This window comes from Passer montanus, unplaced genomic scaffold (assembly GCF_014805655.1).
Source record: "Passer montanus isolate IOZ18808 unplaced genomic scaffold, ASM1480565v1 scaffold5, whole genome shotgun sequence".
Classification (NCBI taxonomy): domain Eukaryota; kingdom Metazoa; phylum Chordata; class Aves; order Passeriformes; family Passeridae; genus Passer; species Passer montanus.
Genome location: NW_024369929.1, coordinates 14,838,016 through 14,852,617, shown reverse-complemented (window position 1 = coordinate 14,852,617; position 14,602 = coordinate 14,838,016). Strand labels below are relative to the sequence as shown.

General features: G+C 43.3%; 1 protein-coding gene across 5 annotated transcripts in view; it reads right to left on the bottom strand.

Annotated features, from left to right (window-relative positions):
- MEF2A (myocyte enhancer factor 2A) overlaps positions 1 to 14,602 on the bottom strand; it is an 80,530-nt gene that overhangs the window by 3,934 nt on the left and 61,994 nt on the right. For 3 of the 5 annotated variants that reach the window (XM_039723421.1, XM_039723417.1, XM_039723416.1), the window contains 4 exons: positions 8,616 to 8,806; positions 7,051 to 7,074; positions 3,401 to 3,530; positions 169 to 295 (listed from right to left, as the gene is read on the bottom strand). In XM_039723421.1, coding sequence (XP_039579355.1) covers positions 169 to 295; positions 3,401 to 3,530; positions 7,051 to 7,074; positions 8,616 to 8,806 — 472 coding nt within the window. The remainder of the gene's footprint in view (positions 1 to 168; positions 296 to 3,400; positions 3,531 to 7,050; positions 7,075 to 8,615; positions 8,807 to 14,602) is intronic. The other 2 variants (XM_039723420.1, XM_039723419.1) reach the window with 1 other exon arrangement.

Here is a 14,602-nt window from a genome sequence, read left to right as displayed (position 1 = left end):
CTGAGCCTGCAGGGACACAGCTCATTAGCTGGAGACTGGAGCTGACTGAAGGGACAAACACCCCGACACACGAATGTTTTCCAGCACAGACAAGAGGTGGAAATGTGCTGAATATTCCCTTGGTGCAGCTGCTGCAGCCCCCGGTGCTGCCCTGCCCTGGGTACTTACACAAGAGAGCTGAGGGCCGCGGGACGGAGGTGGTGCTGCTGCCAGGCAGACACCTGCCCCAGGGACAGCATTCCTGGGGAGTTAAAGCCCTGCAGGGCAGACAGGTCTGCGCTAGTCAAGGAGTAATCTAAGACGGAAAAACAAATAAACAGCAAGATAATGTACAGGGGGTTAATATATATAACATACATATATACATAAACACAAATACAAAGGCTTTCTGTCCAAAATAAATAAAGGCAGCTGATCCAAAGGAATCCAAACGTGAAAACTCTTGAAGTCTGGGAGCAATCCTGCCAAGCTCACAGGGAGCTTAACAGTACAGAAGCCTCCAAATGAAAAATTTTTGCATTCTGCTTTCAGGTCCTCCATGTTGCTGTCTGGGAGCTTGTTCCAAACTCAGAGGTACAGGACATTAATGCAGTGTACATACAGAGGTGTGCACCTTACAGGCCTCAGGAGTCCCAGCTGCTCCCAGCAGGTGAAGCTTCTTGGGCTGCCTTTTTCTTTTTGTTTCATTTCTTCTCACTACTGAAACTCTGAAACCCTCACATGTATTTCTGCACAGCTTCAGAAAGGTTTCATCCCAAGAAGACTGACCCAAAAAGCCCCTTTAATTAATTTTTAAAATAAAGAAAAAATAACAACTGTGCAGCCCCTGCAGTGACCCAGACATGCACTGAGCCTGCAAAGCAGCCAGGCCTCCAAGAGCTGCTCAGGCACACCCTGGGCTGGATGTGCTGGGCTGATGGGGTTTGTCAGAGCAGACCTGAAGGAAGCACTGAAAGGAATCCAGTTCCCATGTAATCTTTTTCCACTGCAATTACAGCTTTTATGACCATGGACAATTAACTTCTGACACTTCAGACAGAATGTGTCTGGTGCCAGGGCTTTGAGGAGGTATTTTTCCAAAGAGCACACATGTCACTACACAATTAGCTGCATTATTAATTCCCTAAATAATCACGTATCTGCTGGCAGTGACAGTGCTGCCCTGCTGCAGGAGTGACCTGATGTGAGATGTACACACAAGAGCTCCTTCTGCACCACAGAAGCCATCACTGCTGAGACCCCCACAGGCAGCACTGGAAGTTTGTACCTCTGCAAAACAACTGACCTGAAGCCAGGAATTTATGGCTTGGTGTGCTCTGCTCAGGTGTCAATTACTAATTAACTGATTGTGGGGGGTTTTAATATTTTTTTTAATGCCTGGACTGTTTTAGAATAGTAATTCAGTTAGTTCTGGCCCTTCCTCCAACAATCTACAGAATACCAAGATTATATAAAATAGGATATTTGTGGAAAACTGATATCCAACATTTTAATTAAGGATCCAAGAGCTGAAGCTATCCCTTCCAGTCCTGAAAAAAACAACCTTATCAATCCAGAAAAATAATTAAGGTATTTAAATTTTATCTTAGTCCTTGAATTGCAAAACTGAAATTGTGCTGTAAGTGCTGACTACCCTGAGAATCCCCAGGCAACAATTTCATTTCAACATCAAATTTCTTCCTGCAAATCCCATGAAAGGTTCAATCTAATATAAATTATTCTAAAGTGTGTGAAAACCACTAAAGGATAAAAGCTTTGCACAAATTATTTGCATTCTCAAAGGAAATGGGCTGGAGTTTCAAATCACACCCCAGCACTTGTCCATTACATAGGACATGAGTTCCCACTGCCTTTGCTGCTTCCTGAGATTCCAGCCCCTCTCAGCTTTTGGTGTTTCAGCCAGCAGCTCACAGGTTATTCTGAGTGAGGGATGCACCCAGCTGCTCCTGAAACAGAAGGGTTTGTCAGTGAAACTCAGTGAGGCTCCTCTGAGCAGGGACCAGAAGGGTTTGCTTTGAACAGCCACTGAACACAGGAGCTGAGGCACCTCTGGGGCAAGAGCCAAGCCAAGGCCTGCATGTGCAGCTACTCCCACTCCAACTGATCACCCAAAGCAAGCCCCTGCTCTGCCCCAACTTCTGCACTCCCTGCCTCACACTTCACCCTCTCAGGCAGCTGTGCTTGCATCGACTCCAACAACTGCACTGGAGCTGCTGCAGGGCAAGCACAGCCCCTGGCTGAGGGGTGACATGGGTGACAATTCCTCTCTGTGCACATTCCTGGCTGCTGCATTGCCCAGGGCACAGAGAGGGGCTCGGGCACTGCCAGCTAATGAGCTCATTACCACAAAAAGATACAAAAGGATGTGAGGTGCTTGGCTGGCTAAACTAAAACTGCAGTGAAGACTTTCAAAGCTAAGAGTGGAGAAAATGAGAAAAATCCCATCTTTAGAGATGTGGAATTCCACCAAAGCCCTGGTGGATGCTGGACAACCCTTTTGGTGAAGAAATTTTCCCCAATATCCAACCTAAACCTCCTCTTGTGCAACTTGAGGCTGCACTTGCCTCATGTTCCATCACTTATTACTTGACTTCCATGAACTACTTTCCCAACCAGCAAACCACTCATCACTTTTACATTACCAAATGCCTTACATCACACCCAGCTTGGACAGAAAGTAGTTTTAAGGTCCTGCAGACAATAAAAGTATCTGAAGAACAGAAGTACTGAAGGATCAGCTGTTGCCTAAAGGTGAGGCACACAGTTCCTGGTGGGATTGCTACAGGCTCAGTTGTGATGAGTAAGAGCTTTCATTTGAACTGAAGAGGAAAACAGAGTCAGGTGTAACAGAAATGTGAATTTCCTGGGCTTCTGAATCCTGTGGGTGCAGTCCCAGCGCTGACCCCAGCTGTGGAGGCCAGTGGGCCAGGAGGGAAGAGAATTCAGGGAGAACCCCTCAGGCTCCTTGTTAGGGTGAGTAGAAAGCTTCTCCCAGCAAGCCCTGCTGCTGCATGGAGCTGTCATGGATGCTACTGGTCCTTCCCCTCTGCTGCGCCCCTGTGCCCTCATCCCATTTGCTCTGCTGTTCTGTCCCACCCCTCAGGATCCCTCTACAAGCCCCTGCTTTGCCTGCCCCAGGGCCCTTCATCCCTGGGCCCATGTGAGGAAGCTGCCCAATGAAGCTCTCTTAGAGCCCCACGGGCAGACCCCCTCTCCTCGTGCACTGCCCGGGTCCCAGAGAGCTGAAAGCAGCCGGGAGAGCAGAGCTGTGAGCAGAGCCCCGCCGTGCCCCCAGGGCTGTTCCCTTCCCCCAGGGCTGTTCCCTTCCCCCAGGGCTGTCTCACCCCCCAGGGCTGTCGCTTCCCCCCAGGGCTGTCCCTTCCCCCCAGGCTGTCCTTACCCGTGCTGGGGGTGCTGTCCCAGGTGGCCGTGTACACCAGCCCCTGCGGGGGCAGGCTCGGAGTCGTCACCGACAGCACGGGGGTGGCCAGGGGCTGCGTGGACTGAGAACTGCTTATCCTCTGGGTGTTCTGCAAGGCATGGAAACAACAAACCTCGTGAGACCAGGGAGAACCACAGGGAATGCAGTGCCAGTGCAACAGAGCATGGCATCTCAGCGTGCTGCTCTGCTGGATCTCTGAGTTAGGAACACATCCCTTTTGTCAGGATTGGTTTTCTAAAAAAAGCTAAAATATTTCAAGACAACCAAAACGATCTTGGCAAACTGAAATGAAAAATTAATTGAAGGCTCACTGGGCCGCTTCCCAAGCATGCAGATTTCAACAGTGTTAGCATTGTAGGACACACAAAAATTAATGCAATTTCTTAGGGATACACACAACAATTCTCAGAAGTTCTTAAGTGATTTAAGAGTTTTGAGTCTTATTCTTAAAGAGGTTTTAGTGCAGATGGTGAGGTGCAGTTCCATCAGAAGAGATTCTCCCACTTCACAGTTGTTTATCCAATTTTCCAAATTTCAGCTGCCAGTTTTGACACTGTGCTGACTACACCTGTCCTGAAAGGAACACAGAGATCTTCTAAATTTGTGTTGATAAGACTTCAGTGATAAAATAATCTTGCTGTTCCCATGGTTCCTGAGAAACTGAGAGAGTACTTGTTATAATGCAGATATGTTTCCAAGCAAATGACACTGGAGTTCACAAAGAGCAATGGTGCTTTTCTGCAGGGAAAACAGCTAAACTAGATTGTCTCAGATAATTCCACTGTGGGCACAATTTGGCTTTTTAATAACTGTCTTTCTTTCCTATATACCGGAATGGAAATCTGCAGCAAACATATCACTCAGAATAAGCTCTAACCAAATTTGCTGGTTAGAAAATTAATTAAACACTGTGGTGAACAGCACCAGACAGCAAAGCTGCTGCCACAGAATGTTCTGCTCTCCATGGTGGTAACTGCAAATCTTCCTGAAAAATATAAGTTCAACACCATTTGGCCATGACAAATACTGTCAAGATCAGAAAATGCTGGGGTTTTATTTTTCAAGAACAGATATTTACTTTTATCTGCAGAATCCTCAGAAATAGTAGCAGTTTCTACACCCTGTATTTCTACAAGGAGCTGGGTTTCAATCTGCTGGAAATACGTTTTCTTAAAGCAAACTTCTCTATCTCTGAAAAAATATTTGCTACAAAAGGAGCAGTTTCTCATCTCTTTGGTAGGGATCCATTTCATAACTTTACAAGACTGAAGTTACTACTCCTATCCCTTATTTCAGACACAGGTATTTCAGGATCTGCAGCACTTAAATTTTTTCTCCACTCTAATCTTGAGAGAACGAGCAGCATTAAAAATGCATCATTCCCTTAAAAATATCAGAATGAGCAGGTACAGAAATGGGGCTGTGTTCAATTTTAAGCTTAAATTTATGAAGATTAATTGAGGGTTATCAATCTTGTATCTTTCCCATTTAAAGAAAGAAATATATATCACAGCTCCCACATTAAAATTAGCCACAGCTGTCACTGGCTGCCAGCTTCTGATCTCTCTTGTGTCTGGCTGCTCTTGAATTCCCACCTTTGAGCCTCCAAGGATTTGGGGGCTCTTTGGCATTTGTTGCCAAACACACACACTGGCTGATGTTCCCACTCTGCTTCAGAGCTCCCAGGTTTCAAAGCTCCCAGAGAAAGTCCCTCTGATTTTCTGTAATTGATCCCTTTAAATCACTTACGTACTTCTGAAAATCTCCCCTAGACCAAGTTTATCTGGCATAAAGAGATGTTATTAGAGCAGATTTTTGTGTCTGTCAGGAACTGACCTTTCTCCAATGCTTTCTTGGATGGCTGCCTATAAAGTTGGGATTACTGCATAATGGAAAAGTAAAGAGGAATATACTGGGAAACAATCCAGACCAAAGGATTTCCTCATGGGATTTTTTTTTTTGGAGTGGCTAATAAAGGTGGTTTTCTGAGGTAAATTCTTTCTGAATATAATTCTTGGAACACTCAGCCCACAAAGACACTAAGCAATACTTAAATGAGCCCCATATTTGTTGTCCTTGCATGACAAATTTCAGGATTTTTTAAAAAATCTTTTGAACTGGTGCAAATGCAGCAGGAGGAATTCAGTATCTTTATTCCATGCTCTGCTGTGGTTGGTAGCTGCTGTTCACATTCAGTGCTCAGCTCCAGCCACACAGAGCGAGCGTTCCCAGCTGGCATTTGGAGCTGCTTCCCAACAGGGGCACGAGCACCAGGCAGAGCCCGGCAGGTGCAGCCTGTGCTGCTTTGCCACGCTCGAGGCAGAGCCTGCACCTCTCCTTTGTGCTGCTGGCAGAGCTGCTCCCGCTTCCATCACTAGATGGCCCACGCCGCTCACGGGATCCGCGCGCTCCTCTGCACGGGCAGGGGATCCCCCAGGCCAAGGCTTCCAGCCCAATCCCAACCCCAACTCCAATCCCAATTCCAGTCATATCTGATCATGTGTTTTTACACTGAGACTTCCTTCCTGCACTGAAAACCAGACACTCCTTTCTGAAGGCAGGAGGAAAGTGGGAGAGCTCTTTCACTGCTCGATTAGCAAGACATCCCAGTAATGCTTCAAAACTTCAGTTTGAAATTCAAAAACCATTTTCCCTTACTTTTTAAATCTATTTCTCATGTTTAAGGTAAAAATCAACCAGCATGCATTCATCAAGAAATTTATCTAAATCACTAAATTTTCCATGCTTTCATGCAATTAGAGCCTCATATTAGCAACAGGTCCATGTTCAACAACGTCAAGGTCTGCAATAGGTCAATTTATTTCTCTGTGATTCTCACATAGCATCTTCTGCCTGGTTTGTGCCACAGCAGCCAAACAATTTGAAATTTGCTCTAAAAATAAGTTACGAATTATTTTAGCCTTACGTTCATTTTCCAGACAGAATGCCAAATGTTAAAACCTTTGGGGAAAAAAAATAGAAAACACACAAATCCCAAGAGTTTCCTCTTAAAAGCAGAATGTCTTTCCACTGGAAAAAAGGTAGAATTATTCATTTGCAATTCTCTGCTCCTTTTGGTAAACAGGGAACACCCCTGTGGTTTGATAATCTCACGCAGGATGAAATAATTCTAACCTCCAAAAAGGTGACCTCACCAGCAATGATGTCATCTCCTTGAAAGGAAGAGAAGTAACACAGGGCTGGTGTTACAATCTGAACAACTTCACAAGTGAAGCCACTTCCTAAAAATATTCCAATAATTTAGGGGATAGGAAGTGATTATTTGTATTTCATACAGAAGGCAGTACACATCCTATACACATGGACAGTTACTTTGTAAGGCTCTTTTCCAATGTTCCCTCCAAGAAAAACAGAAACATTTTCAGGAAAAAAAATTAGAAGTTTACAAATGGCAAGCACTGACTTTGAACATGTTTTCAACTTGAATTGGTCGGGTTTTTAGTTTGATAAAACAAATGTATTTTTGTCTGCTACCAAGGGAACACTGGAATTATTTAAAATATGTAATGAAACTACAGTTAAAAAGCTGTAGTGAAAGACATTTCCAGCATCTTGCTGTCTCTCAGCAAACAGCAGCCCAAACTCACCAACTCCAATTCATCCTCCTCCGACTGTACTCGGCAAACAAGAGGGATAACACAGTTACTAAAAATAGCATTGCTTTCAAATGAAAGAAAAAGTCACGTTTGTACTTCAGGATTTTGATTCATTTTAATTAATAATGTGGATTCGCCACCTGATTCTGTAGATAATACTGCTAGAAATGTAATACTTCATGAAATTCGTGTCACATAAAACCTGCTGCACTGAGAGAACAATGGCTTTGGGGAAATTGGTGCAGCAAGAGCTTGGTGACCCCAAGGACACGCTGCACACGTGGATGTGCAGCACTGATCCAATAAACCAGCTCAGCAACAAAATACCTGCCCATACAACCATCATTCCATGCCAGCATCTACTCTGAAATCTCCTAATCCCCTCCAAAACCACAGACAAACCCAAAGCTGAATAGGATGTTGTTCTTCACAACACAACATTAAACAGGTGCTGGGCACCACTAACATCAGAACTGCATTATTGCTTCTATTACTAATTAAAAGTGTAATTGTCACTGCAATGATCAGCCAGTGTACTTCCTATCTCTCCTACACTTCAGTAGTCCTAGTAAAACCTTTTTTTTTTCAAGAATCATTACTCTGAGGCTAATTATAGCTTTTGTTACTTGGAGTAATTTGGCATTATTCATCAAGAGTACCAGTAACAAATGTAAGCACTTGTTGTAGCTTAAAGACAAATAGGAATTATACAGAGAGTACTTGTGTTGTTTATATCCTGCTCCTCCTGGTTATGGCCCATTCTTCCATATACAGAAAACATCCACAGAGACACTGAAAATTTCTACATGGCAGCAAAAAACTAGGACCAAAGGATCTGTCCAAGTAAATTAAAGGAAAAACAGAGCAACACTTCCTGCAAGACCTGTTCTGGGCTGGAGGCCGTGGTTGCCTCATGGCTGACACGAAACCCGTGTGCTATTCCCAGCCTGGCTGGACAAACCCTGGTGCCCAGATGCCAGAGAGCAGAGCAGCCCTGCAGAGCACCTCGGTGTCCTTTGAAGGCACGAGAGCCCCGAGGACAGGCAAGGTCACGTTCCACGGTGCCACATCACAGCAGTGCTGCTCTCAGCCCTCCCTCACCACAGAAGCTGCACTTCACATCCCACAGCCATTACGACCCAGGAAAAACAGGTACAAAATGTGCTTTAGGGCACATTAATAGAGCTCACATCACCAATAAGATCAGCCATTCCTCCACGGAATAATGGATAACCCTTTTTAAAACCCACATCCTCCAAACCACCGGAGTTCTCAGTACCAAGTCAGAGGGATGTCAGATCAAAACACCCCAGCCCTGTCTCTATGATGGTGCTCTTACCACATTCAGGTCAGACTGCTGTTTTACAGCTGTAAAAACTCCTTACAAGCTCAACTTCTCCCCATGTCACAATTTGTACTTCTGATTTTCATCAGTGGCATTTCAGAATACAAACACCCCTCTGTTCCTGTACCCTATGCTAAGCAGGTGAGACAGTTTCTCCCTGTGCATGTGGGCAGAACAGCCCATTTCCAGAAGCTGAAATGTTTTAACTCACCAGTGGTGGCATCATGCCCTTGCTGGAGGGTGGGATGACGACACGGAGGTCGGGTTTGCGGTTGTTCATGCCAAGGTTTCCTCCTCCTGGTGGAGGTGGGGACTTTGTAGGCATGACTTTGCCTAGGCCATTCCCACCACCACTGGTACCAAGGAGACTTGGTGAAGCTCGGGAATTCACAAACCCATTTCCTGGAAGAGGAAAAACGAACGGACCGTAAGACTCAGGAGAAGGACAATACAAAATTTTGATGCTCGTGTACCAGTTATGAAATATTTATTTCGTAAAACTTCCGATAACAAACTTCCCACAAGGGGCTGAGTATTGAACAACTGAACAAACACAAACCACTCTGGCCAGAGGATCAATATGGAAAGGGAATATCACTTCAAGGGCACGCTGTGGCAGCTTAAACGCTGAGAAGAGCAAATTGCCAAAGAACTATTTCTAATAACATCCGTTGTGTTGAGTTTGCCCTTTGAAGCTCCTCCAGGCTGAGCCTGCAGAAAAGTGAGGGTTTTGCACAACCCCACTTGGTCCCCACCCCCACAGAGAGAGCATGGACTACACTGAATTGCTGCCTGCGAGAACAAAAGATCAGCTCTTAAAGTCTGTGTTTCTAAAATGTATTCTTCGTATACCTCCAAGATGTGTAGGACTAATTTCAGTATCAATATTTACTGTATGATTATTATATATAGCAATAATGAGGGGAACAAATCCTTTCCCTTCAAATTCATTCCAGATATCCACATCATTTTTGCCCATAGGTTTATTTAACAAAGTCTTTATCTTACTCCTGGTACTCATTTTAAATGGAATTGGACAAGCCAAAGCCTACAGGTCCAGGATTCAGCACTGAAATGTCCAAGAGTTGAATACACTCAAGGTAGAGGCCTCAGCTTACACTCAGAACTGACCAGAAAACAGCACCAAGGCAGAAAATCAGTGCCCAGTATTCTATTTTCCCATCCTGACAGAAGCACCAATCATATTAACCAAAATATACTTCTCAGAAAAAAATTTAAAGCCACATTCCAATCACAGAATCATATTTATAGCAACAATTCCCAAAATACACAAACCTTATTCAGCTGCAAACAGAAAAAAAGTTGTTAAGGAGAATTTTGCAACAGGGAACCCCATAGTTCACCCTACAGAACCTGTGTGTGTGTGTATAAATAAACACAATTCATAGTAAGATTCTGTTTGCACTAACACTGCAGGTCTGAAAGCAGCTTTTATAGGCACAATCAGGGAAAAGTCTGTGAGACAAAGTTCACTGTGTGGGAAATTCTCTCTTAATCGCCCATAGCGCCACGCTGGCATGAATTTTGCATTATTATTCTAATTTGAATAGGCCCCTATGCCCAATCCAATTTATTGCATTAAATACATATTAATCTAAAAGCAATTAAAATAAGAAAGTTGTCAGTGTCACATTCTACCTTCTTTAGCAACACTCTTAATGCCTTTAAAAGCACAGCAAGAAGGAAGAACAGCAACATCTCTCAGCAAGGGCAAAAATCTCCATGGAGGCGCCTGGTGCTACCAAGATTCTCAGCCAGGGCACACTGAGAACCTCGATGGGAATTCACCAGGATGCTGTGAGAAGGCCTCCTCTGGATTTACTCACTATGTGGACTTCCCACTGTGCCAAAAGCCTGACCATACATGGATGATCTGATATGTCCCTTGAGTTTTCCAAGGTTAACAGAGCAAGGAGGAGTCATTCTAATTTAGTACTTTCCTGAAGCATTTGCATAGGAGGTATGGGAATATGACTTTTAACTCAGAACTTATGGGGGAAAGAAGGAACACAGCAGAAAGTAAAGTTGTACTGTCAGCATTCTTCCTTCTGTATTAAAAACCATAGCAAAAACTGATTTTGTGATTAAAGTATCTACATTCCTCAGCAGAAAACAGCAGAATTTATTCAGATGCTTCTAGGTTAGAGATAAAATTTAGGTGGTTGAAAAGATGGGCTGGAGCTGAGAATCCACACTAGAGCTAAATATACTCTTGACTGGTAGGAGAAAACTCTCCACAGCTGGGTCACATGGAAAAACTAACAAGCCAAAAGGAGAAATTTAGTTCTGTGCTACCCTTAAGGTTCCTGAAGCAGACGGTTTTCGTAGAATCTTGATTTTGTTGACACAGTTATGCATCAATTCCTATCCATTATAAATGAGAGCAGCATGAGCTACAGCCAGCCTGCAGAGACTGAGAGACATCCTACACAATGGACAGGGTAAAAATTAAATGGATTTGCAAACACTCTAGAGAGGAAAAATACCAGAAAATGGCACAATTTTCACCAAATTATATCTGAAACTTTGTTGTGGCACCTCCCATTTTCAGCAAAAATGCCAGAGCATTTAAAGAACTTACTGTTACAACAGAAGTGAAGTCTGGGCTTTAATGCAACAATAGACAGCATTTCATTACTCACTGGGGCTGGCAGTGTCACCTTTCCGTGGCAGGGCTGTGAGTTCTGAGCAGTTTAAGCTGCACAGCAATGCCACTCTGCACAAACACTGGGGTTCTGTACACTTCGGGCCATCCTGTGATACCATTTCCTGTCCTCTGCTTCAAGTATTTCGGTAGCCCGTGTGTTAAATCTGGACAGTGTCTGTCTTCCACACCCAACCCAGTCATTTCCTGAGCCCTTATTCCAAGGCTCTGCCAATCCTTCAGAAACATTTCATGCTTTTAGTGGTGCTGTCAAAAACAACAAACTCTCTGCCACTGCCTGCTCTGCGCAGTATCAGGCGGCAGCAGGCAGAGTCAAAGCATTTCTCCTGACAAAAGGCTGAGCACTTCTCAAAAGGAGTGTTTAGAATATATTAAAAATGGAAGAAACAGTAATAAAAAATATCCAAGTGTGCAATACTATGGGTATGAATCCAATAGCAGCCCTTTGTGATAAAGAGCTGGCCCTGAACACTGAGCAAACACTGGAGAGTCTGTATCGATCAGATGAAGGATCATATGCTGGGGCTGCAATAAGAGTGCAGAATATTCATTTTTAGTATGAAACTTCAAGCCTTTTTCCCTTTAATAATCCAATAAGAAAATCAAATTACCAGTTAAGAGTGAAAGGATAACTAAATGTGTGGTATTTCTTAGAGCAAGGTCAGGAGCCAGAAAAAGATAATGAGTACAGGATGATGCAACTACACAGCCCTTTGCCAAACCGAGGCCTTAATAACCCCATAAATTCTACTCACTATTTCATATAATACAGAAATTGTTCCTACCCTACCCGCTATAGATCTTCCCCAAAGACAATATTTTATGTTTAAAAATGTTTTCAAACTGGAAATTGAAACAGAATATAAAATCCTACATATGTGTAAAAATACAACCGTTTTTACTTCTGAAGGAAGAGTTTTATTTAACTCCTTAAAACAGACGTGAAAGCATGTTCAAAACAGTCCTTTGGAAAACAGACACCAATGCAAATATAAGCTCTCAATTATATGAATCATAATTTAATTAGATTTGATGATAACAAAACCTGCCAACGTACATTAGCTTACTTCTTGTTTAGTCAGAAAGTGTTTACTTTTGAAGCAACTTCTTTTCTGAAGTGAAATGTTACAACCCACCCATGATACCAACTGGATATTCTGCCTTCAGAGACATAATACAGCTTAATCTCATTTACTGTCCTGCAGCCCAAGACACAGCATTCAATTACATGAGCCAGACTCATATTTCACTATATAAATCACATCAGCTGAAACAATGAACACACGTGGCTGGAAAGTACTCCATGTACTTATTACTACTCAAGGAATAAATTACAGGCATTGATGCCATTAATCTTTCTTTTTTGGCAGATTTTTTTTATTTGGTGGGTTATTTTGTTTTGGGGTTTTTTGTTTGGTTTTTTTTTTTGGTTCATTTTGGAGAAAGACTGAACACAATTATACACAGGTTTGGAATAACAGTGGGCAAGCAGCTAAGCCATGTAAGATTGAGCAAAAGTAAGGATTGTAGTAAATAAATATTTATGCCTCCAGTGACATCATAAAAGCCAACAGACGTCACACAATTAGAAGCAAACTGAAAATTGTGTTTGCAACAAGCCATTGATTCACGAGGCATCAGGAGGCCAGATAAGATCTACTGGAGCAAAACATTTACATGAAGAACCTTGGGCAGGGGGACATATTGCAAGTAAAACCAACAATAGCATTTCTGTGTGCATTAGTTGCTCAATCTGTTTACTTTGGGGTTAGTATGACAGATTCAAGTGCAAATTAAAAACAGCATATGCCATTCCTGCCATTTTCAGCTCTGTACAGCACTCACTGCTGATTCTACCATTGTTTCAAAAAGCTCCAGTTCTATATTAGCTTTGGAAATAATTTACTGTAATATCTCCAGGAATCTGAAATAAATGTATTTCTACTGATCTTTACAAATCAATACCTCAGATAAAACTACAATGAGAACTAAAATATACCTTTGATAGTATTATAAGGTCTTGAAACATGTCTAACATATAAGATTTATGCTTCTAAGGCAGTATTTTAGATATTAAAAGGCAGCAAAAAAAGAAATACACATGACTAAATGTCAAGGGAATGCTTAGTCATGTTACAGAACTTTAAAAAGAGTTCATTTCCCAGGTTGTTGGAAATTTTCTTTTGCCTAAAGCTACATAAAAGGAGAAAGAAATTTCAAGGATATTTAGAATTTAAAGGGGTGGTTATTATTCAGAATGCAATAGCAAGTCAAAGGCATATTGCTCTTGTATCTGAGTGAAACCACCAACAGCAACGGGGTGTCCTTTAGGTCTTCTGTCAATTAGACAGATTACAGTTAATGACATCAGTTTACTTTGTAACCTTGCTGATTTCTGTGTGTCTATACAGAGCCAATGAAAAGAGTGGCAAAGAAAGGAGGAGAGAAATTATATGTTTACAACAACTTGGGATGTGGCAGTGCATCCCGGGCAAGGGGACATTATGTAAATGTTGAGACTTACTTTAACCCAGCTGGGAGATTAATAATTTGTTCTCTGTATGGCAAATTCTAACCAGAACTGTCACGTACCTCTCAGCAAATCAGAAATTTTGGTAAGATAGCAAACACATACAGCAAGACATGAAATTTCAACTGAAACCAAGGGCAGTTCAGGGGCTGAGCTGACCTCATGCCATGCAGATGGGTGGTTTCCAAGAAGAAAGCGCTACAGTAAAAAAAAAAAAAAATTCAAATACTTTTTCTTCTTGCCAGCACATTTTTTATGCCGATTTCAGCCACTCACTTCTTGTGAGCTGATTTAATCAGAGAGAGATGGATGGATCAGCCTTTGTTATGTGCTGACAATGTCCAGCAAAGGAGAAGGTTCAGCTCACACCCTGTGGAACTCCCTGTCCTTCAGGAGAGCCTGGAAGCCGCAGCAGTGAATAGGCTGGACTCGGGTTCCTCAGGGATGCCGGAGTCCCTCCCTGGAGGAGGGGAACCCTGACTGCTGGACTGACCTGTGTCCTGCCACAGATCAGAGCCAGGCAAGCCACCATGCCCTGACACTGCTGACAGCAGGGCAGGAACCTCTGTGCTGCACTCAGCAGCAGGTGAACAAACATTCCCAAGTCAGATCCCTTTCCTTACGGCTGGGAAGTGAGGAGCTCTGACTAGGAAAGACTGCTGGGACTGCTCCTGCCTGTCACACTGAAGAGGAAGCACAGCCCTGAAACACCCCAGGAGTGCACAGCCTGACGTAGGAACGTGCTCTCAGGGTTTATTCCAGCTGCTTTCCCAAGGTGGTTCTCCCCCACAGGGCCAAGGCCTGCAGCTGATGCAGGTTAATGGGCAAGGGGACACTGTGGAAATGTCAGAGTGGGGTAGAGGCAGAAGAAAGCTGCTTTCCTAAGCAAGATGCTGATAGCATCAATGCAGAACATTTGCCTGAAACTGCAAGAGGTGTTTTTCAGGAGTCAGTTGGAAACCCCTGCTGGGGTGTCTCTCAT